We start from the raw sequence: 26,525 nt of genomic DNA, 5'->3' as shown, positions 1-26,525 counted from the left end.
AGATAAAATAGTATAAGAACTATTAACCAAGGTACAAAAATCCTGGCAATGTAAAATATTGGCTTTCAACTTAGAACTAAAGATTTCTAAATCAGTACAAAAAGTTTCCATTCCTTTAATCCTGATCTCTGCCCCATTTTTAGCAGGAAGGAAGCAGAAGGGTCATTATCCCAATTCCCTCAAGAATGAGCAATAATCCGAAGACAATGGGGATTGAGACTGGTAACCAAAGGGTTAACAGGACTGCTAAAGCTACAACTTTCACCCAGACCTTTTTCATATGCTTTTAAATCACCTTGACTCTCCTCCTGCAGGGAGGTGGGTTTGAGGCTCTCGCCCTCCCCTGCTTTGGCCACCTCCAGAATCAACCCAACGTCTCAATGGTTGTCTTTGCTAGACATTGGGTAGATGGACTCGGGTTTAGTTACAAAAGAAGTTACCCTATACTACTCGCATTGCTTTGGTTTCTTCTTTGCCTGGCACCTAGACTTCGCAGTACATCGATTACTACTTCTCAATCTTTTATTCATTCAATCAACAAATACTTTTATGTACCTGCTATGTGCCAATCCTTGGCATCAGCACTGGCTATCAGGGGTCAACACTGCATGCCCCCTGCTCTCATGCAGCTTACTCAGGTTATCCACAAATGCATAACTACAGATTTAATATGGCTTGGGGAGCATAGGAAAAGGGCTTCCTGAAGAAGATAGACTTAAATGGAGAAGGAGGAGGAAAACCAGAAGGGTGTGGCAAACGAACAAGATGAGACCTAGTCATGGGATTTTACCACATGGAGGTTAGTAATGAACTCACATAGAATTTTTTTTTTTTTGATGTCTTTAAAGTGGAAGCCAGACGTCTGTTCTAAGTGAGTGAAGTGGCAGAGTGAGTGGCAGAGTAAGTCCTCTAGATAGCAGGAAAAACAAAAACCTCACTTTCAAGAAACTTGGTAGGGAAGAACAGAAGAACAGTAGAGAGAATGGTACCTAGAGGTGGAGGATCAGAGGACAGAAATAAACACCTAGGAGTTTGTCATCTTGGGTGCCTACTCCCATCTCTGCCTATAATGAAAATAGCACCTGGACAACATAGTTGCCCAGAGTGAGTGATGCTTGGACAGGAACCAAAATTATACTTGTACAGGAATATTCATTTGGTGAAGTTTAGTATATGCAAAAAAAGCTCTATTCTAGAAAAACCATCCTTTGGACAAGGTAATAGTTTTATGAAATATAATGTCTCTTTCATTTACAATGGAATTTTACCTGTTTCAGTTTAAAATATTTTTTAAAACAATTTCTAGATACACAGGACTAGCATAATTAGGCTAAACATTTTGTTTCAAATTTACTGTCTCTTAATATTCAATTATATGAACAAATTTGTGCTAATGAGGTGTACTGGCATTCCACGTCAGTGGATTATATAGACCCATGGACCCTTCACTGGCTAATTAAATATTTAAAGAGAATATTAAGGTTTTCAAGCCAATAGCAGATTATTTCTGCTCTGGGAGTCAGTGCTGCTACTGCTGCTGAAATGCAGAAGACCGGCATCTTGCAACAGAGTAAAACAAACTAATTATCAAATTATAACATCGTATATATCTATAGTCCCCCATTTAAGCCATATTTACCACTGCAGTTTCAGACACACCTATTTTCAGAGACTTGCGAGTCTCTTGTGAGACTTGTCTCACGTTAGATTATTGCCTAAGAAAGCACATTACCATCTCAATTACAGGGAAAGATTAGTCTACCTTGTGCCTAAATGGGCACCTCTAATATTTAATAACAACAAAAAAAGACATGAAGGGGCACCTGGGTGGCTCAGGTCAAGATCTCAGGGTCCTGGGATTGAGCCCCACCCCCTACCCTGCACTCAACAGGGAGTCTGCTGCGCTCTCTCTCTTTCTCCTCTCCCTCTGCCCCTCCCTCCCAACTTGTGCATCAGCGCCGCTTTCTCTCTCAAATAAATACTTTAAAAATAAAAATAAAAAAGGAATATGAAACTAAGTAGCTAACACTACACCCAGGGAAGACAGGAATCCTTAAAGCCACAAGGAAAGCCTAATTCCATTCCAAGTGTTAAGTTAATTCACAGAGGTTGATCCAAGTACCTGGGGTATTTTCTCTGCTACTGTTTCTCTTGACATTCTCTCCTCTGGCTACTATATATTTTTCTACAAAGAAAGTATTTAGGAAACAGCATGTCTAATAAACTCAGAGGGAGCCACTGTTGACCAGATACGGAAACCATAATCTAAAAAAAAAAAAAAAGCCGGAAGGAAGCCAACCTGCACACGGGATTGTGGTAGGTGAGACCCACTGACTAGAAACAGATTTTAAAAGCTATTCAAGGTCACCAACCTGGACGCTAATCTTTTTCCTTAAGAACTGAGCAGAAGAAAAACGCCAGGGTTATTTTGAAGCACCTAATTACAAGGTCTGGAACAAGCTGCTTCAATCCACAGGTAGCTAGAAAATCCTATTTGCAAAATAGCTCCCACTAGCTTCTTTCATGTCCGAAGTAAGACTCAATTTGGGCTAGAAAGCACGCGCCTGTCAGCGGTAAGGAAGGGGGACGGTACCCCCCCCCCATCAGAAACCCCGTTTCCGGGCTGAATGGACCGCAGGAGCGCCGGGTCTTCCACGCGCAGGACCGACCTGGGGACAGTCGCGATCCGGCTCCCGGTCCTAAAGGACAATCTCCTGGGGGCTCCTGGGGGCTCCCGGGGACAGTATCCCGAGCAGCTGGTTTGAGGCCGCCCGCCGGGCTGCACGGCTGCACGGAGGCCGACGACCCCTGCGGCACGAAGGTCTGTAAGGCAGCAGCTCCCGCACGCAGGAGCGCGGGGGCGAACCCCGGCACTCTCGCTAGGGTCCCCGGTGTTGGGGCGTCTCCAGGCGGCCCCTGAGTCAGCCCGGGAGAGACTCAAGACGCAGGCGGGGCAGATGGGGGCGGAGCCCGTTCTCCCCGCTGCCTTTACCTGCCACAGCTGAAGCTCTGAGTCCGCGCCTCGGCTCCCAGCGGACAGCGGCCACCTGCTCCCCAGCCCGCACCTGTACTTGGGCCTGCCCTCTTCGGGTCGGGTGCTCTCCAGGCATCCCAGCGGCAAGGACCCACGGCTGGGACGCCCCGGCAGCCTGTCGCGGCGCTTGCCTACACGTTCCTGAGCTGCCCGGTGCTGCAGGGACAGGTACCCTCATCCGGGACCGAATCCCCCCCCCCCCCTGCGCTCTACCGGCCCACCTGGGGCGCACTGACCCGCAGGAGCCCCGACCCCGCCAGCATCCTGATCGCCAACCCTGGACTCCGGGTTCCCGTGGGCCGCTCGCTTTGGCTCGACCCGCTCCGGGCCCTGGTAATTCAAGTGCAGCCCGGGGACCGGTGCGAGGACGGTGCTGGACGCCCTGCTCTCTCTCTCCCCCGGCCGCTTCCCCTGCGCCTTCGGACCCCACCAGGTCCCGTACACTCACTTTGGCTCCGCGAGCCCGGGTCGCGCTCGGCTACGGCTGCACCTGCGCTACGACGCCCCGACTTACACGCCGGCACTGCCCTTCACGCCGGCTGCCGACCTGACTGACCTTCCCCCAGCCGGAGCTGGTGACGCGCAACAGGCCCTGGTTGGTGGAGAAGCTGCGGGGCTGGAGCCAAGCCATCGACGGGAGCGTGCTGGACTTCGCCGCCCCGGTGAACCGTTGGGGAACCTCTGGGACCCGCAGGTGCCGGCTCACCCTTCCTCCTCCCCAGGGCGGCCCACTGCCCAGGTATGGACGTTTGGTGGACGCCACGGGGGCTCCTGTCCCCAGAGGCGAAGGCAGGGACTGTGAGGCTTCCGTCAGAGCCGGCGTGCGCTACCAGCATACCGCCGCCACCCCGTCGCCCAGCTGGGACTATGTGCCCTTGATGGCGGCGCTGCTAGGGCCAGAAGACACAGGCGCTGGGTCAGTGGAGGTGCGGCCGCGGGAGCACCTCCAGTTGCTGGTGAGCATCCGCGACGGAGTAGAGAACACTGCGCCCAGGCCCAGTTTTGGGGCCCTGATGACAATGAGGTCAATCAGTTCTTGCTAACAGCCCTAACCCCTGAGGCACTGGCTGCAGAGGACACGGAGTCTGACCCTGATGACCTGGTCTTCAACATTCTCAGTGCCCCCACAACCACACCAGGGAAGCAGGGGTATGTGGTCAGCACCGATGACCCCCTGGGTCTCCCAGTTTCTTTCTTCACCCAGCGGGAACTGCGGGAACTGCAAATTGCCTATCAGCCCCCAACAGAGAACTTGAATCCAGAGCACCTCTTCCAGCTGGAGCTGGAGGTGGTGGATGGAGGCGGCGCCACCTCAGACCCCTTTGCCTTCACGGTGATAATGAAGCCCATGAACACCCTGGCCCCAGTGGCTAGATATAACCAGGGACTACTGCTATTTGAAGATCAGTTAAAGCCCCTGTCCAGCAGCCACAGCCTTCAGATCAGTGATGATGATAACCTGGAAGAAGTGACAGTAACGGTAGTAAGGGGCTTGAGACACGGGCAGCTGGTGGTACTTGGAAGCACCTGGTGGGTACGAGCATTTCACACCAGTGGACCTGGCAGCAGGGCGAGTGGTATACCGACATGATGGCAGCAACACCTACAGTGACAGTATCATTTTCTGGATGCAGGATGGGCACCACCAGGTGGAATTCCTCTTCCCTGTCACCATCATACCTGTCGATGATGAACCACCAAAGGTCAAGGCCAACATTGCACTCCCAGTTACAGAAGGACAGGTGGTCCAGATTTCCCCCTTTGTCCTGAGTGCTACTAATATTGACTGATGACTCAACTATCCACTTTGTGCTGGAGGACCAGCCTCTAGAAGGAGAAAAGGAAGAAAAAGAGGGGTATCTGACCTCTGGCTCCTCCTACTCCTACTCATCCCAGGAGAGATGCTGCTGCGGCAGGCTGAACCACCTCTCTATCCTGAAGATGAAGATTGGTATTATGTGGAAAAAGAAGGACTTTATGAGAAGGTGGTGACTGAGTGGCTTCAGCAAGACATAATGGAAGGGAAACTCTTCTACTGCCATCTTGGACCCCATAGCCCTCAACCTGTAATGGCCCAGATGACTTTCCATGTACAGGATGACCATGACCCACCCAATCTATCTAACCAGCACTTATTCACCATTAAAGTTCAACCAGTGGATCTGCAGAGTCCAGAACTATTTCCAGAAACTACCCTAGAAATGACTGTGCACCAGTACCAACTCACTCACTTCCAGAAGAAATTCCTCCAATATATAGACCAGGACACGGATGACCAGAACCTGTGGTACACCCTACTGACACCCCCAACTGATACAGATGACAACCATCAAGTACGGGCTGGAGAAATTGTGCTAACTGACTCACCAGATACACCCATCACGCAATTCACCCAGGCCCAGCTAAATCTCTACAAAGTTGCCTACCAGCCCCCATGGAAGAAGCTGGGTATTGTACCACGGGTTGTGCTGTTCACCTACCAAGTGGAGGATGCTGCAGGAAACACTGTACCTGGCACATTCACATTATTCCTGAAGCCTGTGGACAATCAGCCTCCAGAAGTCACCAACAGAGGCTTTACTGTCTTAGAGGGAGAAAGTTTTATCCTCAGTAATAATGAATTGGATGTCAAAGACCCAGACATAGATGTTGACCAGATTGCCTTCATATTAGTCTGGGGTCCCCAACATGGACACCTGCATTACTTAAATAAAGATATGATTCCAGGGGAACTTTTCATGCAAGCTGATATTATTAATGGGAATGTCTCTTACCAACACAGGAGAGACCAAGCCACCAATGACACCTTCAATCTGGAGATAAGTGACATGGTGTACCACATACCCATCACTGTCCAGATTTCCGTGCATCCCACTGTAGCTGACAAAAGTCCCAGGATCTCTATTACAGGTAGTCCAATATTAGATGTTTCCATAGATGTACTAGAGAGCAGAGCCACTGAGATCACCATAGGCGTCATACAAGGCAAAAAGAAAGGCACAGGTGACTTGATGCTATCTTTCATTATGGAGGATAGCCCAAAATTGGGACTCTTCTAGTGAATGGTTTACCTGCAGAACAATTCACCCAAGAGGATCTCATCAGCAGGGTAGTAGTCGCTCTCCACACGGGAGGTGAAGTTGGTTTCCAGAAACAACATGATGCCTTCAGCTTCACCCTCTCCAATGATTCTTATCTATGGGTGGTGGGAGACAGCATAGTAAAGAGAGTGCAGGTGCAAGTGGTCGTGCTGCCTGTGGACAATGTGGCACCCACAGTCTTGGTGGGGAAGTCCCATATTGTTGATGAAGGCATGAAGAGTCCCTTGACCTTACAACATCTAAGCATTGAAGATGTGGACACATCCCAAGATAAAATCCTATGCACAGTGACTGGTCAGCCAGCCTCTGGCTACCTGGAAAACATTGCACCAGCTCCTGGCTCAAAAGAATCATGGGCTGGTAGCCCCATCAGTGCTTTCTCCATCAGAGATGTCCAAGTGAGGCATATCAATTATGTACAGAGTATTCACAAGGGGTTAGAGCCACAGAAAGATCAATTCACCTTTCATTGTTCTGATGGCATCAACTTCTCCCCAAATGTCTTCTTCCCTATAACCATCTTACCCATCAATGATGAGCAGCCTGAACTTTTTGCTGGTGAGTTTGTGGTATTAGAGGGGATGAGCCTTGTCATAGACACCACACTGCTCAATGGAGCAGATGCTGACTTGCCACCAAATGAGCTCCACTTTCAGCTCACAGTGCTCCCTCAGCATGGACGAATCATACAGCAGCTGGCCACAGGCAGCCAGCCTATTCACAGCTTCACCTTACAGGAGATCCAGGAGGCCTCCACAATTGTGTATGAGCATGATGATTCTGAGACCACGGAAGATAGTTTTGAGGTCTGGCTGAGTGATGGCAAACACACCATCCACAGGAAGGTACCCATTATGGTGATCCTGGTGGATGATGAAACGCCTCATCTGACCATCAATGATGGGTTGGAAGTAGAGAATGGACACACCAAGGTCATCACAAATTGGATCCTTAAGGCCACAGACCCTGACTCTGATGAAAAGAGCCTCAGTTTTGTCCTCCATTCAGAGCCTCAACAAGGGCTTCTACAGAACTGAGAAAACCCAGAGGGGAGGGGAGGAATAACCTCACCTTAGGGATGAACTTTACCCAGGATGAGATTGACAGAGGCCTCATCTGTTATACCCACACAGGCCAAGAAGGAGTTCTTGACATTATCAAGTTTGATGTAACTGATGGGATTAACCCTTTGATAGGCCACTACTTCTACATCACTATTGGCAGCTTAAACAAGGTCTTCCCTGAGGTGGTTAGCTAAGGGCTTACCCTGACTGAAGGTGGCAGAGTGGCCCTTACCACCAATCTGTTTAGCACCAGTGACATCAACAGCCATAATGAACAGCATCACTTCAGAATCACACGGGCCCCTAGCCTGGGGCACTTGGAGAGCTCTGACCACCCAGGGAAGCCCGTTGCCTCTTTCACTCAGCTTCAGTTGGCTAGCAACAAAATAGTCTATGTCCACACTTCAAATGATGAGATAAAGATGGACAGCTTTGAGTTTCAAGTGACTGATGGACTCAACACTGTGTTCCAGACCTTCAGGATCTTTATCACAGAGGTAGATGATAAGAAGCCTATCTTGACCATCCATAAATTAATACTGCAGGAAGGGGAAAGCAAACAGATCACTCCCTTCGAGTTAACAGGGGAAGATGAGGATACTCCAGATCATCTTCTCCTCTTTACTATCACCCAGCTTCCCATCCATGGCAGGATCTTGTATAATGGCAGCCATCCTGCGGCCACCTTCACCAAGCAGGACCTGAATGAGAACCTTATTAGCTACTGGCATGATGGCAGTGAGACAACTGAAGAGTTTCCCTTGACTGTGACAGATGGAACTCATGCCGATTTCTATGTTTTCCCAGACCCTGTCCTAGAGACACACAAACCTCAAGTAATGAGGATCCATATAAATCCTCTAGACAACAGGCTCCCCCAGGTTGCCATTAACAAAGGGGCATCAGCCTTGAAGTGCCTTCACACTGGACACATGAGCTTCCTGATTACCAGCAGGTCCCTGAGGGCAGAGTATCAAGACAGTTTCCATGTGTTCCTGAAGTATAAAGTGACCAGAGGACCAGAGCATGGCTTCATTATCAACACTGGTCTTGGAAACGAGAGCACTCGAGTGTTTACACAAGGTTAGTAACAATGTCCCTGATGCCTCTGTCCCTCTCCTTTAGCAAATCAAATCTCCCAATTCTGTATAAAATTGTCCCAACCTCAGCCCATTGGCAGAATGATCCTGATTCTAATGAAATATGGTGGAATATGAGATTATTCTGATAACCAAAAAAAGGCAACTAGTCCTTTTGCAGCCATTTCATCAGGATATGCATTTAACCCTCAGATATCTAGTAAGGCTAGTAGTTATGCCTTAAAATTTTAGAACACAGGTGGACAGCTTCTGCTTCTGAACTATCATTATAATATATGATTACATTAATTTTGATATCAGTTTAATTTCTAATTTTAAGAATCACATATCTAGGGATTGTTTTCATAGTTTATCAGCAAGTTTAGATTTCTGAAGATATTTTATATTTAGATTATGGAGATAAATATTACACTGCACATTTTATTGTACTATTCAAATGTAATTTATGCATCTAAAAAAAAAGCATAGAACCAAATTTTCCTCAGTGTGTAGAAGGATGTGCTTTAAAGATCTTTTTAAAATATATTTGTCATTACTACTAAAAGTGAACTTGAGGCAGGTTCCTCTGTTTTCCCAGGAGATGTGACACCTGCTGTCTTTGCCAGCTCTTTACACTGTCTTAAAACTTTTTCATGTAGCTTTATGCATGAGATATGAAGAGATACATGGAATTTTCTACACATGATACATATATACCTAAATAGAGTTAAAATTTAGAAGAGTGTTTAAAAAATAGTTTAGTTACATTTTCAGAATTACTTCTAAAGCCAATAAAATCATAGGTACTTTTATAAGAATTATCTGTATAATTCTTATAATTATAAGAATAATTAAAATGCAAAATTATCTTTAATATACTAATAGTTATCTATACAAAACACACAAATATAGACCAAGTGAAAATTGTTAAAAATCCAAGAGAATAGGTAATTTTAAAAATCATGATTTTATTCCCTTTTTATTTTTTCTTAGAAATGCAGCAGTTATTTAAACTTATTTTGACAAATAGTTAATGAATAACCATCATCATGCCAAGCTCCATGCTTGTACAGTAAACCTAAACCAGATAGACTCAGTTCTCCATAGAGGGCCAGGATGTTGTAAAACATGCTTAACTAGAGTGTCTTTCTTGTTGTGGATTATCCTACAGATCATACACATAACACAGGAACAAAATTTTAAACTAACATTCTAGTTTTGCCAGTGCAACTTTAAGAAAAAAATTTTAAGAAAAAATTAAATTTATGTTCACGTAGTCATTTTTTAAGTTAGATTTGTATTCGTTTAATAATTTTAAAATTCATTTATTGTAGTATTTTCACGCCTTAACCCATTGAAGTTCTTATCATACTCATTTTCTATTGAGTCGACATGATGAGTGATACTTGCTCTTTTATTAGCTGACATGGATGAAAGGAAGATCTGGTATGTGTTGAATGAAGGAAGCAAAGTAACAAAAGATATCTTCTACTTCTCTGTTGAAGACAATGGTAAGTCACCATTGAAACCTTAATAGAGGGGCCCAGGGCGTGATCCCGGAGACCCAGGATCGAATCCCATGTCGAGCTCCCGGTGCATGGAGCCTGCTTCTCCCTCTGCCTGTGTCTCTGCCTCCCTCTCTCTCTCTCTGTAACTATCATAAATAAATAAAAATTTAAAAAAAAGAAAACTTAATAGAGAGTCTTGGTTATTTAGAATCAATATAAAATTGAAAAAAAATTAAATTATTTACATAGTAATCACAGTCAGCATATGCCATAATAGAAACAAATGAATTCTTTTTGCTTTATTTGTAATCCTATGCCAAATGATCCTTGACAAATTTCTGTTTTGAAAGGGGAAGCAAGGAGAAATGTCAATAATGAAATATGAAGTATTTTACCTATGAAATATTTATGTGTGACAATCCTATAGTCAAGTAAATCTCTTCAGGTGGTTCTGAGGATCTGACTGATGGTTACTGTCATTCTGGAACAAATTAGAAAGTCCACCTTTGGATTCTGTGAGGATTTTTAGCTCCAAAACTGAATGTTAGTGACTCCTTGATCTCTGAATTGTAATCTTCCTAGATGGGGTGAAAAAAATCTATTGACCGGCATGGAAGAAAACTTGCTTTAAAAATTGCCTGTATATGCTATACTGTATCCATTTAGTCTGTCTTCATAGTAGCATAATGAGAAGCAAAGAGCTGACAGAAGGCACTCTAGGAATGGGCTGATTATGTTGTCAAAGAAAAATTATTTTACAATATAACATAATAATTGCAAAAATTATGTCAATGTGTGGCTTGGCACTCAATAACCTCTTTCAGTGTAAATCATAACTCATTCCCAGTAAGTAACATGCATTTTCTTCCTTAATCATGGCAATCATTCAGGACTGTTTTGAAAAGCAGTCCTATATGAAGGCCACATAGTATTCTGAGTTTGAACCCCAGCTTACCCCATGTGACCTTGAAAAAGTTACCTGTTCTCCCTGTGATTCATTTCATTCTCATATAAAGTAGTGGGCTTCATACCACTTCCAAAGGGCTGCCAAGAGGATTAAGTGGGTTAATATATGTAAAGCATTTGGCACAAAGTAGATGCTCATTAAAAATGAGTTACCTTCTTTGCTTCTGATGAGACTAACTGTAGTGGAAGCCACTGCCCCCTCTTCTCCATCTTCTCACTTAAAGTTTAAAATCTGATCTTTCCTTCATTCCCCAAGTTCCCAAGGACCAAAATCATTAAAAAGATGAAGATGAATTTAAGCCTTATAAACTAAGTAAAGCACATATGAGATTCAAATACTTTATAGTGATTATTTTTCTGCCCATTTTCTAGAAGGATGATATCTAAAAAGTCGTATATCTAACTTGGATGCTATACTTTCTGGGTGACATCAGAAACAACAGTCTGTGATGATAAATGTGAATTTCATATGGCTACCATTCTTGAGTACTTTCTATGGACCAGGCAATGCGTATATACATTTTGGCTTTTGATCCTTACTAAAACAAGAGGTAAACATTATGATGCCCATTTTAAAATGAAGGCACCAAACTTGACTATAATTGGACTGAAGTCATACAGGTGAACTGGGATCAAGCTCAGGTATTGAGATTCCAAAGCCAAGGTTCTTAACCACCATTGCTAAACCACTTCTGTCCAGGAAGCTAAAACCATGGACAGAAGTCTAGGAATAAGACAAAGATGGCACTTCCTCACCTCACAAAGAAGCCTCTAGTAAATTAAAGTGATGGTAATATCCAAACATAGACTCCAAAATATTTGAAGACACATTGCTCAAAGTTGGATCTTAAAACACATATGTATATGCATATGCTGATTAAATATTTATGCATTTATCTGTTCACTGGATTTCTTTTATTGTTTTCTGAGTGCCATGCCCATTTTGAGCATTCTTAGAATAGCTACAACTGCTTAAGAACTCAAACGTTTTCATGTCAGGTATTTTCAAATGTTGTTAATTTATTTCTCTACAAGATCCAATTTGATCTTTTCTTTTAAAATATCCCAATTTTTGCACTTTCTAATTTCTAGAAACTGTCCCGTTCCTCCATATTCAAAGCCAAAAGTTCCAGTCTTCTCTCATGTTGCTTCACTCTGGCACCAATTCTCCTGTCTCCCTCTTTCACTGTAGGAATCCCTGTGATTTGGGGCTCACCTGGATAATCCAGGATCCTCTCCCCACTTCAGGATCTTTAATCACATCTGCAGAGTCCCTTTTGCCATATGATATAACATATGCACAGGTTCTGGGAATTAAGATGTGACCGTCTTTAGGGGGCTATCACTCTAAGTACCATGAGTACTAAAGAAACGACACACATGAGGCACAAAGCAAGCACAGTAGGTGTTACTATCTTAAGAATTATTAGCTGAGCTTCCAAATGTTGTATTTCTCTTCTTTTAGGTAAAAAGAAGTTTAACAATTTATTCCTGAAAATCTATAGTTAGATCAGTTGATTATATAGTTTTAACTTTTAGGGCACCTGGGTGGCTTAGCGGTTGAATGTCTGCCTTTGGCTCAGAGTGTGATCCTGGGGTCCTGGGATGGAGTCCTGCTTCAGGATCCCCGCAGGGAGCCTGCTTCTTCCTCTGCCTGTGTCTCTGCCTCTCTCTGTGGCTCTCATGAATAAATAAATAAAATCTTAAGGGATAAAGTTCAACTTTTAAACTATTATGATGACTTATCTATCAGGGTATTGCCTGTAACTCTTTGTTTCTCATCTTTTTCTCTGCCCACTTATAAACTGATTTCATATTTATTAGAGGTTCACTAAGAAAAAAAGTCCACTAAGGAAACAAAGAAGAGGAAGTAACTCAGATTCTCTGTTCTAGGCTTTGTTCGCTACTGCATGCTGACCCACTATACAAAGGAATACCTTGCCTATGCACATCCTGTTTCCTGTATCAAGTGTGCCTTTTTCTTCCTGCTCTGCTGTAGATAAATGAAGTAACATATGCCAAAAATGTAATAGGATACCCCGCATATATCAATTCCCCAATAAATAGGAGTTTTCATTTCTTCTTCCCTCTCAAATAGTTATGCACATACCTATACTTGGGTACACAATATCCCAAAGTATCCTTGAACTGAGGATTCAAATGGAAATTTTTGACAATGTACCTAGTTAGTACATTCCATCAGTTTCTGCATCATCAATTTTGAGTAACCCAGACTAAGGCCAATGCTGTATAAGATCTCAGCCTTTTCAATGACATTGTGAAAAAATTCATTATGTTCAAGGTTATCATGAAAGCCACTGGCAAAATGGGGGAATACATCAGATTTCTAAGGCTCTGAACTATGCCAGTTAAGCATACTGTCAAGTTCATTCGTCTTCCCCTCTCTAAGTCATTATGCTCATAGATTTGTCTTGAAATTTTGCATATCAATCCTATATGTAATGTTGAGTGGATCTCTTCTACTTACGATATGATAACATAACCTTACATTTATATACAACTTAATATTTCTACACAGTGTTTTTACAGATGTTATTCCAACTGATCTTTACTATAACCTGTAAGACAGAAATTATGATCTCAAATTTTAAGATGAAGAAATGGGCTTGAAGAATTAAAATGATCCATACAAAGGAACCATTAGAAACATTAAGTGAGGGATCCCTGGGTGGCGCAGCGGTTTAGCGCCTGCCTTTGGCCCGGGGCACGATCCTGGAGACCCGGGATCGAATCCCACGTCAGGCTCCGGGTGCATGGAGCCTGCTTCTCCTTCTGCCTGTGTCTCTGCCTCTCTCTCTCTCTGTGTGACTATCATAAATAAATAAAAAATTAAAAAAAAAAGAAACATTAAGTGAATACTTTCTAATAAGCCACATTAAATGATTATATGGGAGTGAGACAATTTTAGTTTGGGTACGTGCTATAGATATTTCATATTCTCAAGACCTAAAATAAATTGTTTTATTTCCTCTCGAATTATCCAGTGTCTAAAACCAATCTGATTAACCCTATGCATTTTGATATTTTATTTTTTTTTAATTTGACCTGATACTTGCTTCATGATCCATGTGAGTAATAATATTCTATTTAGGTGTGAACTATCTTTTTAAAGCAAGTTATGAAAGTAAAGTAAGAACAACAAAAAGGTTTTTTAGCACCAGGGAGAGAACTAACTAAGTCCAGCGAGCTGCCCAGGCAGTCATCACACTTGTTTAGAACTTTAAAGTCTCTACAACACATCTAAGAATATGTCTGAGTAGTCAAATCAGAATTTGTGGCCTGATATTTTCATACTTGACTTAAGCTCTTACTTGGAATCTACCTACTCTTATTTCCCAAACCATTCTAATTATATTTAAAATAAAAACAGTCCTAAGAAGAGAGTTGGGGTTAAAAGCAAAGACTTGCAGAATGCAGAAGAGATAGATAAAAATGAGCGGCCAGAGAACTCAAATTCAGGAGAAACCAGTGTTGTGCCCAAGATTGCAAATCCGAGAAACCACCAAGGAGCCGACTCGGATGCAAGCACATGTGGGTTTATTGGCAAGCTCGAGCTTGGGTCTAAGTATACCCTACACAACGGAGCAGGGACTTGGACCTAGATTAATAGGCGTAGCAGTCTTATAGGGGCCAGTGGCCAATGAGATTGTAACACACAGAAAGTTGCAGTCATGTCAGTCCTCACGCAGGTGGCCAATTGATTTACAATTTACCCTATAGTGACCGTTTGAACTAGCCTATCATTCTGGTCAGAATTGGCCCGCAGGTTTGGCGGGCAAAAGGCGGGGTTTACATTCTCTGGCGACTAGGGGTTCCGCGTTCCTATATGAGCCATTTCAGGTAAGGGTGTGCTCAGCAGCTTGACTAAGGTGGGGGTTATTAAGCAATAAGCAGGTCATGTGGGGGTTATACATGAGATGGCGGGTGTAGCACAAAACGGAGTTAGTCCTGCTCTGCTTGTCCAGGGGTAGGGGATTTTCGTTAAATTCCTTGGGTCTCACACCAGGAGGCAATGTAGTGACAAAACATTCAACATATTTCTGTAACTACTATAATATGGCAGAGTATGACAGCAGTAAGGCTATAAAACATGTTACAAGTCTTCAGGATAATGTCAAAATAAACACATACATAATATGGAAAGACATTCACAATATATTGCTAAAAATAAAACCAAGTCAAAGACTGTAAAATTGTAAAGGATGACTACATTTTTCACATATACGTGTGTATATATGCACAAGAAAAAGTCTAAAGCTTATGTAGCAAGACATTTAAAATGGTTTATAATGGCAGTGATGTGTTTGAAGTTGTTTTTATTTCTTTTGACTTTTCTTTACATTTTCTTATGTAAATGCTTTACAATGACCACTGTGATCAGAAAAAAAAAAAAAGCAATTTCCATTTAAGAAAAAAGAACACTTGAATACAACACAACCAACTTGGTTCAATAATATTGATTTAAATGGCTAAGCATGTTATTCTGGCTTATAAATAATTCAAAAAATGTCCCCCTTAATAATGTAATGGATTTAAAAATCCAAACAAAGAAGAATCGGGGTGGATTCTTCTCAGGCAGGAAGGAATCAACAATTATACTTGTTGCTGACTCTTTCCCTAATGAGTTTTTCCTTCTTGTATCTATAATTCCTTCTTACCATGATCAGATATGGATTGTTAACTCTTGGGCAAGCTATAAGGCAGGCAGATTCAAAGGCAATGGAGCAGATGGCTGGATGGACAGACAAGGCTCACCACCATTGTCCTCATGTTCAGTAGCAATCTGGGGAAGAAGTAATTCAGAATTGCAAGGTATAGGAAAAATCCAGAGGGTTGGTGTGCTCACACTATGCTAAGCAAAACTTGGTCATACCCACTCCTTTGTGAAATATACTAGGTAATCCTCCCCTTGTGGCATTTGTGATTTAATTAGACTTTTTCACTTTCATAATGAAACCATTGATTCTTTATAGAAAAATGGAAGAGATACCTCTGTTGGATAACATTACAACTTTCTCTAGATAGGCACCTCAACCATATTTCCTATCTCTGTTTGGAGGTCACACCTGAAGTGTAACTATTATGCAGTAGTATTTTCCTACAAATTAATTCTTTTAGAAATGGCAGCATCTTTCACAACATCCAGTAATGAGTTATTTTTAGGAGAGCATTCCATGAGCAGGAGAATGATAAGGAACTAATATTGAAAACTACCCTAAGCCTTGTTTTTAGCATTGCTAATTAAACTTCCACCTGAAAGATTTAAGTCTACAATTTAGACTACATGAGCAGTCTAAAACTTTTTAAATGGCCAGTAAGTCCTCCACCAGATAAGTTGCTATAAACATTTTTTTAAAATAAGGACATGTACATAGTTTAGCTATAATAATAATTATTATTATTAATTAAGCTAATTATAATAATAATTAAATAATAATTAAGCTGTGCATTGATACCTAATCCCTCTCCCAAAAGATGACTTGTTCTTTCAAAAAGAAAATCGCGTAGCAGAAAATATACATATATCCTTTATTATTTACACAAAAGAAATTATTTTTTATGCTTGGCTCTAAGCCTTGCCTTCTTTTATTTAATATATGTCTATATTATATCCAGAAATATATAGAAGTAGCACAAACAGATCTACGTCATCTGCTTTATCCTTTTTAAAACAGCTAGATGGTATTTTATTTTATGGCTCTACAAACCAAAAATTATTCTTCCATATTTATGGCTATACTTTTTCTCTCTCATTTTCAATGCTGCCATGAGCTTACTCTTGGCCTATTGTTGTGAATACACACCTTTTCTTAGTGAAAATGCTGATTTAACCTGGATACTTGCATGTCTAAAACATTCCAGCTTTTCCCTAAATTCATAGTTACTTCCAAACATACCAGGCTTTTTCATACAAGGGTACCAAGACAGATCTGTAGTTCAGATAGAAAATGTGAGAGCAATTTATTCCAAAATTAACTATTAATCCTTAGAAGTTAAAAAGTATGAGCAAAGGAAAAGAAAAAATATGCAAAGCCTTTTCTGCTGGCAGGTACTCCCAGAACAAACATACACACACACACACACACACACACACACACACACACACACCGATTTCTTATTTCTTGCTTCCTTGGCTCTGCTAGGGCTGACTCTGGAGGAGTTCTGGTTTTGGTTTTTTTAAGATCTGTCATGCTGAACTTTCAAGGTTGAGTCTGCAATTTAGAATGAAGTCTGAAGTCACAGGTGCAGTGAACTGCCCCAAGATGAACTGCTCCTCTGAGTACAGGTCAAAAGTTTTGCTAATTTCTAGCTCACTAGTCAGTGGGTCATGAGGATCGCTACCTAGTAGCAATGAGAGACACAGGGCAACTTCATCCATTTACATGACACACAGCAGAGTGAGTCTGAGGCACAACATTTTATAAAATATCGTACATCAGTGCCTGGTGCTTGACTATTACACTTTGTTCATAGTGTAGGAACACTGTTAAACCTCCTAATTCGAGGGGAGTCCAGGTGTCTCAGTTGGTTAATTGTCTGCCTTCAGGTCAGGTCATGATTCCAGGGTCCTGGAGTGGAGACCCATGTCAGGCTCCCTGCTAAGCTCCCTGCTTCTCCCTCTCCTGCTGCTGCTCCCCCTGCTGTGCTCTCTCTTTGTCAAGTAAATAAAAAACCTTTAAAAAGCAAACAACAACAACAAAAAAATACCCTCCTAATTCTATATAATTCCCACACCTTATTTTTTTGACATCGGCTTGTCCATGCTTGAAAAACATTGCTGCTTTTTTAATAACAAGTAGAATTCTTAGTTTCCACAGAAAATTAAGAAACGATTTCTAGATGATTTTCTCAGTTCTTCATTTTATTCTGTTACTGCTAAAACATCCCTAATGTTTTCAGCCACAATTTTTAGAACCGGAAATAATATGTGCACAAACAAATGGTACAAATATTCAAATAGTGCAAAAGAATATAAAATAAAAAACAAAAGTTCTCTCCTGTTCCCATCTGTAGTCCTAGTCCACGTGAAACCAAAAATTGTTTTTACATAAGCAAACATTAGCACACACACGTACATCTTGCTGTAATTATGTCTTCTGTTAATTTTTAAAGCCCTAGAGATCTGGGAGATAGCAGATAAATTTAAATTTTATCTGTCTGATTTTTAATTTTTATGTAAATGGAGGCTGTTTAGGATTGTAGTTTGGGTTGTATATACTTGGCAAAGAAAAGGAGGAGCTAATCTGGCTAACTAAGTGAATACACTCAATCTATAATCTATAGATTCAAATCTATAATCCTGATCATAACCTGTTTTAGAATTGATATGTTCCCCCAAAATACCTGGCATATTATAATAGGGACTCAAATCATTTTGGTCAAATAAAAGGATAAATACAAATTCATGAAGAAAAATGACCAAATCTCAAATTAATTTTGTGTTTTGTAGAGGCTGTTATGCTCTGTCATAGTTGTGATCTTAAAAATAATTGATCATAATTATGGATAATTTGGAAGGGGGTTTTTGAAAGTAATAAATAAGTGTATTTTGGAGTTTATGATCCATAGCAAATAACCTCAAAGAAAAATGGTTTAAAAAAAAAAAAAAAGAAAAATGGCTTTAGTCTCTTTATCTTTGAATATTTGCATGAAAGGATTTTGTTCATATTTTTCTCCCCATAAAAAAAAAAAAACCCACAGGCTTTTTTAACCATACTCTATTTTTTAAAGCATGCAATTCCATGTATAAAAATAGAAGGCCAAGTTGAGCATGCAGTAACCTAAGAAATCTTTGATACAAGAAAATAATCACACTTCATAAAGATGATTAATGAAAGGAGAAAACATTTTGAAAGCAAAGAAATACTATGAATGATACTCTTTTAGTATTCTCTACTAGTAAATCAATACCTACTATATTCAGGGAGTGTCTCATTTAGATCAATCACATTATTGTGTTTCTCTTGCTTTTCATTTTCCAGTTGCTAAATATCCTCATTATCACATACATCAATTTAAGAAACATTTTATTGCTTGAAAAGAGAATTTGTTGCTGAAAAACAGCAAAGCTATTTTTGTCTTGCATTATGTAAACAGGCTCTTACATAATCACCTCAGGGAACAATTTAAAATAAAATCTGACCACCTCAGGATTCAGTCCTAAATTCCATGTACATAACACATGTACCTAATTAATAGGTAATTATAAATTAAAATATACATATGTATATACACACATATATATGTATGTTAGTTTAGGAGGCATAGACGAACACACAGAGCTCTCTAAAATGAGAAAGGTATTTTGACTCATTTGGAATGGGTAGTTAACATATCCATCTTCTTGATGAGGAAGTAAAATAGTTTGATTTCAAATTCAGGTTCAGCACTTATTGAACATCTGTCTTGTCCCAGGTATTGTGCTACATTTAAGTACCTTACCTCTCATTTTGTTTCCACAGTACTATCATGAGATAGATATTATGCCCCATTCTATAGATAAAAAAAAAAAAACTAAATCTTGGTGACATTGAGTGAAATTATTATTATTGTTATTAATGTTATTAGCACTTGAACATTCTAGGGAGTCATGTGGAAGGATAAGATAATCACAAAATCCTGATCCTTATGAAATTAAGTCAGTATTAAAATTGTCCTTATGTATTGATTCACTCACTCTCCAAAAATTACATTCTCTGGAATGCAGAAGATACTTAATTTAAAGCTGAAATTATAGGCAAATATTTGGAAGCTGATGTTTATCTACTGGCAAGAAACACAAATGATGGAATGATGCCCATTGCCACTTTGAGAAATTAGAAACCACTGTTTCAACTTAGATCAGATGACTCATCTGTAGTTTTGAATGACTAGAGTCACTGAGGACAATATTCTTTTTTTTTTTTTTAAGATTTTATTTATTTATTCATGAGAGACACAGAGACGGAGGCAGAGACAGAGGCAGAGGGAGCAGAAGCAGGCTCCATGCAGGGAGCCTGATATGGGACTCGATCCTGGGACTCCAGGATCACGCTCTGAGCCGAAGGCAAGTGCTCAACCGCTGAGCCACCCAGGCATCCCAGAGACAATATTCTTAATAGAAAAATTATCTACAGGCTATTCTGACTTAGAGCTTCATATAAATTGGGCTGCTGGGCATTTTGCTCATCATTCTCTATCAGGACACAGACACTGCGTTTTCTCCAAGTATGATAATGATTCAGACTTTCCTGAAGTAATTTACAAAAAGTCGGAATGAATATGCATATACCATCTGCATATTTCAGCCCAAATTTATGAGAAACTGACAGAGAAACAAAACATGTGTAAGAACCACAGAATGGATTTCAAATCCTGACCTCACTAGCAGGAAACCATGCAGTAAAATATGCTGATCATACTTGGTGCTTAACCTGGTCAGGTTCCCAGACGCTTTGGCCCTAGTAGTAGCATAAACCAGAAAGTCAGTGGCAGTGTGATTTCAGCCCCTTGAAATCTCAAGCCAACATTAAGGATAAGGAGAACTGCACAAATGATTAAGGATCACAGTGTTTTGTTCATTAGGTGTGTTATTAGAAGTAGGATGTGCAAGTAGAATGTTTGGCTCTCATTTTTTAAAATTTTATTTATTTATTCATGAGAGACACAGAGAGAGAGGCAGAGACACAGGCAGAGGGAGAAGCAGGCTCCAGGAAGGGAGCCTGATGTGGGACTCGATCCCAGGACCCTGAGATCACGACCTGAGCCAAAGGCAGGCGCTCAACCACTGAGCCACCCAGGTGTCCCTTCACTTTTCCTTTTTGACAAGTATAAGAAAATGAACATGGGGATGTATTCTTAAGCAAGGTGGCATAAGCAGAGGGAGCCCTGGAGCCTCCAAATCATTGCTAGTGATGCCTTTGGTAGTCTGGTTTTCAGGTTTTCCTTTTTTTTTCTCTCCTTTCACCTTCTCAACTCCTGTTCTTCCTCGTTTGCTTTTAATTTCTTCTACGCAACTTATAGAATCCAGAAGTTCTGGATTCTTATATTCCTCTTGCTTTTTTCCCCAGCCCCACAATATGTACTCCACCAGTGACTTTATTTACATAATTTAATCCTACTTATGCCTTCTTTTCCATTCTCTGGGACAGTTTCCAGTAAATATAATCTCCTTTGGTGTATTTATTTACATACTTTAAGATTTTATTTATTTATTCATGAGAGACACAGAAAGAGAGGCAGAGACACAGGCAGAGGGAAAAGCAGGTTCCCCTCAGGGAGCCCGATGCAGGCCTCAATCCCAGGACCCCGGGGTCATGCCCTGAGCCAAAGGCAAACGCTCAACCACTGAGCCACCCCGGCATCCCTGGTGTATTTATTTAAAAAGTGTTGGTAAAGGGTTAACAATACTGTTATTAAAACAATCTCTATGTCTTATAATAAGAACATTCTTAATACCTGACCTTAATTGTATCTAATCAATATGCTGAAGGAGGAATGCAATTTGTTACTGTTAGAAGTAAAAAGTCTCTGAAACAGAATGCAGCGTTATGATGTCTACTCAAAAAAGCCAAGAACATTAGAAACATCTGCTAGAAAATAAAATCCTACTGAAGGGAGGGACATTGAATCCCTTTGAGATCAGCGCTGTATGAAGTTTCATCCACATGATGAGCTTTAAGGAGCCAGCCATCCTCTCTTTAACCATCAGGGCAGGCACTCATCCCTGCTCAAGACCCTGGTGGAGCTGGCTCTGTTACAGCTGGAAGCATGTTTGCTCTGGAGAGCCAGCAGAGGTCCTCCGTGCAAGCAATTACGATAGAGTGAAAATGGCTGTGGTCTCTGCTTCCTGTGATGAAAGAAAAGTGGAATATGTACCAGTTGGCACAGCATTAGAAGAAAAGATAATAGGTTTCTTGAGACAATGACTTTCTAATCTTTTAAAGTGACTGCATAGAACTGCTGGAATTCAATGATTGTTTGGGGGAAGATCTATAATAGATTTCCCATTTACTTTTTTTAAATTAATATATACTGCCCCGCATCAGAGTCTCGGTGGCCAGAATTATGTATGTAGTTGAATTAAAGGCATCAAAGATAAGTCCAATGTTCCTCCTTTGTAGTTTATTTTCAATGAAATAGATTTGTAGATCTTAACCCAAGAGATCTGCAGATAGAATTCAGAGGGTCAGTGAACTTGAATGAAAAAAAATAGTATATTTATTTTTACTAAGCTCCACCTAAAATATAGCTTCCCCCCAGTTATAAACATAGGTAACAAGTAAGAACACGACCAGCAGTACTTGTGGCTTTGTAACCAATAGAACTAACAGATATTTTAATGTCAAATTATAGGAATTGTAGAGATGTCAAAGTATCCTTTATATTCATCATTACTTTGAAATTTTCGTGGTAATTACTATCGGAAATTTCTTTTTTTTAATAGCCTTATGAGATAATTCTCATACCAAAATAATTCATATCCATCCACTTACAGTGTACAATTCAATGGATTTGGGCATATTATTAATTTTTAAGACTGTAGTGATATATAGCACATAATTTGCTGTTTTAGTCATTTTACACATATAGTTCAGTAACACTAATTGCATTCATAGTATCATGCAATTGTCATCACTATTTTCAAAATTTTTTATTTATTCCAAACAAAAATTCTCTAACTATTCAACAGTAGTTACCCACTCTCCCTTTCCCCCAGCCCTTGGTAATATCTTTTCTACTTCCTGTTTCTGTAAGTGAAATCATATAATATTTGTCCTTCTGTGGCTAGTTTATTTCACTGAGCATGATTTTTTTTTAAAAATTTTATTTAAATTCAATTTGCCAACATATAGTATAGCACCCAGTGCTCATCTTGTCGTCTTCCCTCCTTAGGGCCTGTCACCCAGTCACCCCATCCCCCCGCCCACCTCCCCTTCCACAACCCTTCATTTGTTCCCCAGAATTAGGAGTCTCTAGTGGTTTGTCTTCCTCTCTAATGTTTCCCCATTCTTAAAGTGATTCTTAAAGGTTCATCCACATATCAGTATCAGATGTATCAGTACTTCCTTTTTATAGCTGAATAATATTTCATTGTGTGCATATACAATGTTTTGTTTTTCCATTCACCTGTTAACAGAAACTTAGTTTCCACCTTTTGGCTATTGTGAATGATGCCATAATGAACACTAGCATATAAGTGTGTATTCAAATTCTTGCTTTTAATTCCTTTGGATATATACCTAAGAGTAGAATTGATAGTTCTCATTTGCTAATTCTATGCTTAGTTTTGTTTTTGTTTTTTTTTTAGTAACCACCGAATTGTTTTCCATAACAGCTTCAGAAAATTTTTTAATATTCTGATAATTGCGTTTTTATAATTTAGTTTTACATGATCCTATGGATTTTCACATCTACATTCAGAAACATTGTTTGAAGAAGGGGACCAGAGGCTTCCCAGACTGCCAAAGCACTTTCATGGCACATACACAAAAATGTCAAGAACTTCTGCACACTGGCTTCTCTTTTGTCTAAGCAAACTAATTTAAATCTATAAAGTCCTGGCAGGTGTTTGATGTCTAGAACTAAACAGGCAATCATTATAAAAATAGTGATTTTGCATTCTCTTGGAAATTCAGTACAGCTGAAATAGACTAATGACTAAACTTTAAAAATACTTTCAGAACCAAATTTTCTTGATTGATAACATAATAGGCACCTTTACCAACAAACATGTTGAGAAAACATAATATGCACTTCAATGGTGGTATAAGTTCAGGCCTTCAATATACCAGAGCATAAAGGCTACTTAGATGAGTATACTTTGTTTTGTTTTTTTTTTAATTTTTATTTATTTATGATAGTCACAGAGAGAGAGAGAGGCAGAGACATAGGCAGAGGGAGAAGCAGGCTCCATGCACCGGGAGCCCGATGTGGGATTCGATCCCGGGTCTCCAGGATCACGCCCTGGGCCAAAGGCAGGCACTAAACCGCTGTGCCACCCAGGGTTCCCTAGATGAGTATACTTTGAAAAGCCAGATAGTTCCTGAAATGTGGTTGATTTATCAATCAGTTATATTGGAGTTCTGAAAAGAGAATAAAAAATACAAATGCTTCAACTATTTTCATCTCTCATAAAACTAGAGTCAATTTAAAACATCATGAAATACATTCATTCATAGTCTTATGCTACCATCATCACTCTGTATTTTCAAAATTTTCGTCACTCCAAACAGAAGCCACATAACCATTAAATAGTATGACTGTATCATTTATGTAGAGGTTCATGTAAACTCTGTTTTACAATGAGAAATATATTGTAGCTACTTACTCGATTCAAGTGTTTAGGATTTGGCATATGATTGTCATCAACTATGAAAAGAAACGCATACGAAGAATTTGGACTCAAATTTCAGAAATGGCCTAATACTTTTCTGACTTAAGTATCATTCATTTGGGATCCCTGGGTGGTGCAGCGGTTTGGCGCCTGCCTTTGGCCCAGGGCGCGATCCTGGAGACCCGGGATCGAATCCCACATCGGGCTCCCGGTGCATGGAGCCTGCTTCTCCCTCTGCCTGTGTCTCTGCCTCTCTCTCTCTCTGTGACTATCATTAAAAAAAAAAAAAAAAAAAAGTATCATTCATTTAATTAGCAAATGTTTATTGAGTACCTGCTATAAGCCAGGCTCATGAGATATGACAGGAAAAAAGACATGGTTCCTCCTGTCAAGGAACTTAGAGTCCAATGGAGGATAAGTTAAAAGGAAGAATAAGTGCTATGTTAAGAGTCAGCTTAGATAGCTGTGAGAACAAATGTGCAAGGCATCTTATCCAAGACTGAAACAAGGCTTCCCAAGAAAGTGACGATCTGAGCTGAGACCTGAATGAGTGGGAGTTAGCCCAGGGAGGGGAGCAGGGGGCGGAGAAGAGTGGAAAGGCATAACAGAAGAAAGAGCAGAGGAAATTTGGAGACTGCTATGAACTCACTTTGACTGCAAAGACCAGAGAGCCAAGGCTGTAGCAGGAGTTGAAGCAGGGAGCAGACTCCAGACCAGAAGGATGTTCTAAATGTGTCCATGGACTTTTTCCTAAAGGTGATTAAGAAACAGTAAAAGTTCAGACAGAGCAGTGACATGATTACCAAGTGCTCTGTACACATAATTTTGCATTATAGATAATACACCTGAAGTAGAAACAAAAATAGAAAGGGAGAAATTGCAGTAAAATAAATGAGAAATAATGCTGATACAAGCTTAAGTGGTGTCAATAATGTGGAGATAAGTGGATAGATTTTTTTTTAATCTGTGAGAGCTAGAATTGACATTTCTTGGATTTGAGAGAGTAGAGAGAGGAAGTCAAGAGTGATGCCTGGTGTTTTCTAACAATTATTATTACCTCCCTAATATGCTGTGTTCTCTCAAAGTTTTAAATGCATGTCAGCAGCCATTGGCCAGTGACACATGCTCTGTTTCTCACTAAAACAGCAAAAGAGAACAGAAAAACATAACCAGATTTAAGAATACAAGCCTGATATTGCCTTTTGTAAAAACTACACTGAGATCCAAAGAGGCACTGGTACCTGAGAGTCATTCAAAGACGATTTTTTTTTTTATCAAACTTCTTGAATGGTCAAGAAAATAATCAAAAAGGGGGACTGTTGACATAAATTTCTAGCCCAAGATGGAGCTGTTTCTGCCCGGAGTGCCACATCAGGGAACTGACACGACACTTGGATAATTTTCATGTCCCTGCAAATGCTCCACTTGACCAGAAATGCAGTGTATGTTATCATCCAATCTCCAAATGCCAAGCCAACTCTGTGCCTTCTCACCCCAAACAAGGCTGGCTGACTACATGGCCCCCACCAATCAGATATTGTCTACTTGTTTCTTTCTTGGTCTTTATTCTTAAATACTGTTTTATTTAAGATTTTATTTATTTATTTTGAGAGAGAATGCATGTGCACATAAGAGAGGGAGGGGGCAAAAGGAGAGGAAGAAGCAGATTCCCCACTGAGCAGGGAGCCCAAAGGTCATGGGGCTCAATCCCAGGACCCCAGGATCATGACCTTACCCAAAGGCAGACACTTAACCGACTGAGCCACCCAGGTGCCCCATTCCTTGGTCTTTATTCTTTGCCCTGTAAAAGCTTCTTGTTGGAGCACCTGGGTGGTGAAGTTGGTTAAGCATCCAACTCTTACTTAAAAAAAAAAAAAAAAAAAAAAAAAAAAAAAAAAAAAAAAAAAAAAGCATCCAACTCTTGATTTCAACTCAGGTCATGATCTCAAGGGTTGTGAATTGAGTAAAGTGTTGTTTCAGTGCACAGTCTGCCTCAGATTCTTTCTCTCCCTCTGCCCCTGCCCTACTCCCCTCCCCCAATAAAAAATAAAATCTTTAAAGAAACAAATTCTTACCTTCCATCCTATTTTGCAGTTCTCTAAAAGGAGACAGTTCACCTCATGAAGTGTTCCATAAAATTCATTTGTATCACCTAGGACAAAGTGATACCCGGGTTTCTAAACTGAGAACCTGGAGACATAGTGGCAAGGAATAATGAGTTCTGCTTGGATAATGCTGAGTGTCAAGTTCTCATTCCAGAGCCAGTACTTACCAACCCTATGGCTTTGGAAAATCTTATAATCTTTTTGAACCTCTGTCCAAAATGGAGATGCTGATATCTGTCTGGTTCACAGGATGTGATGAGGCCCTAATAAATTATGTTTGTGAAAGTGTTTATAAACTATACAACTGAAAAATAAATAAATAAATAAATAAA

At 40.5% G+C, this 26,525-nt stretch overlaps 1 protein-coding gene across 1 annotated transcript; it reads left to right on the top strand.

The window, feature by feature from the left end:
* Positions 1-2,677: 2,677 nt before the first annotated feature.
* On the top strand, positions 2,678-9,922 carry FREM3 (FRAS1 related extracellular matrix 3). The gene is made up of 2 exons (XM_035699248.2): positions 2,678-8,282; positions 9,700-9,922. Exon 1 carries the CDS (start codon positions 4,936-4,938, stop codon positions 6,091-6,093), a length of 1,158 nt encoding a protein of 385 aa, XP_035555141.1. The 5' UTR covers positions 2,678-4,935; the 3' UTR covers positions 6,094-8,282; positions 9,700-9,922.
* The last annotated feature ends 16,603 nt before the right edge of the window (positions 9,923-26,525 follow it).

This window comes from Canis lupus, chromosome 15 (assembly GCF_003254725.2).
Source record: "Canis lupus dingo isolate Sandy chromosome 15, ASM325472v2, whole genome shotgun sequence".
Taxonomy (NCBI): domain Eukaryota; kingdom Metazoa; phylum Chordata; class Mammalia; order Carnivora; family Canidae; genus Canis; species Canis lupus.
This window is presented reverse-complemented; position numbering and strand designations above follow the sequence as displayed.

Excerpts from the sequence above, each read along its gene's own strand:
- FREM3 (XM_035699248.2), top strand. The coding sequence starts at position 4,936 with ATGCTGCTGCGGCAGGCTGAACCACCTCTCTATCCTGAAGATGAAGAT.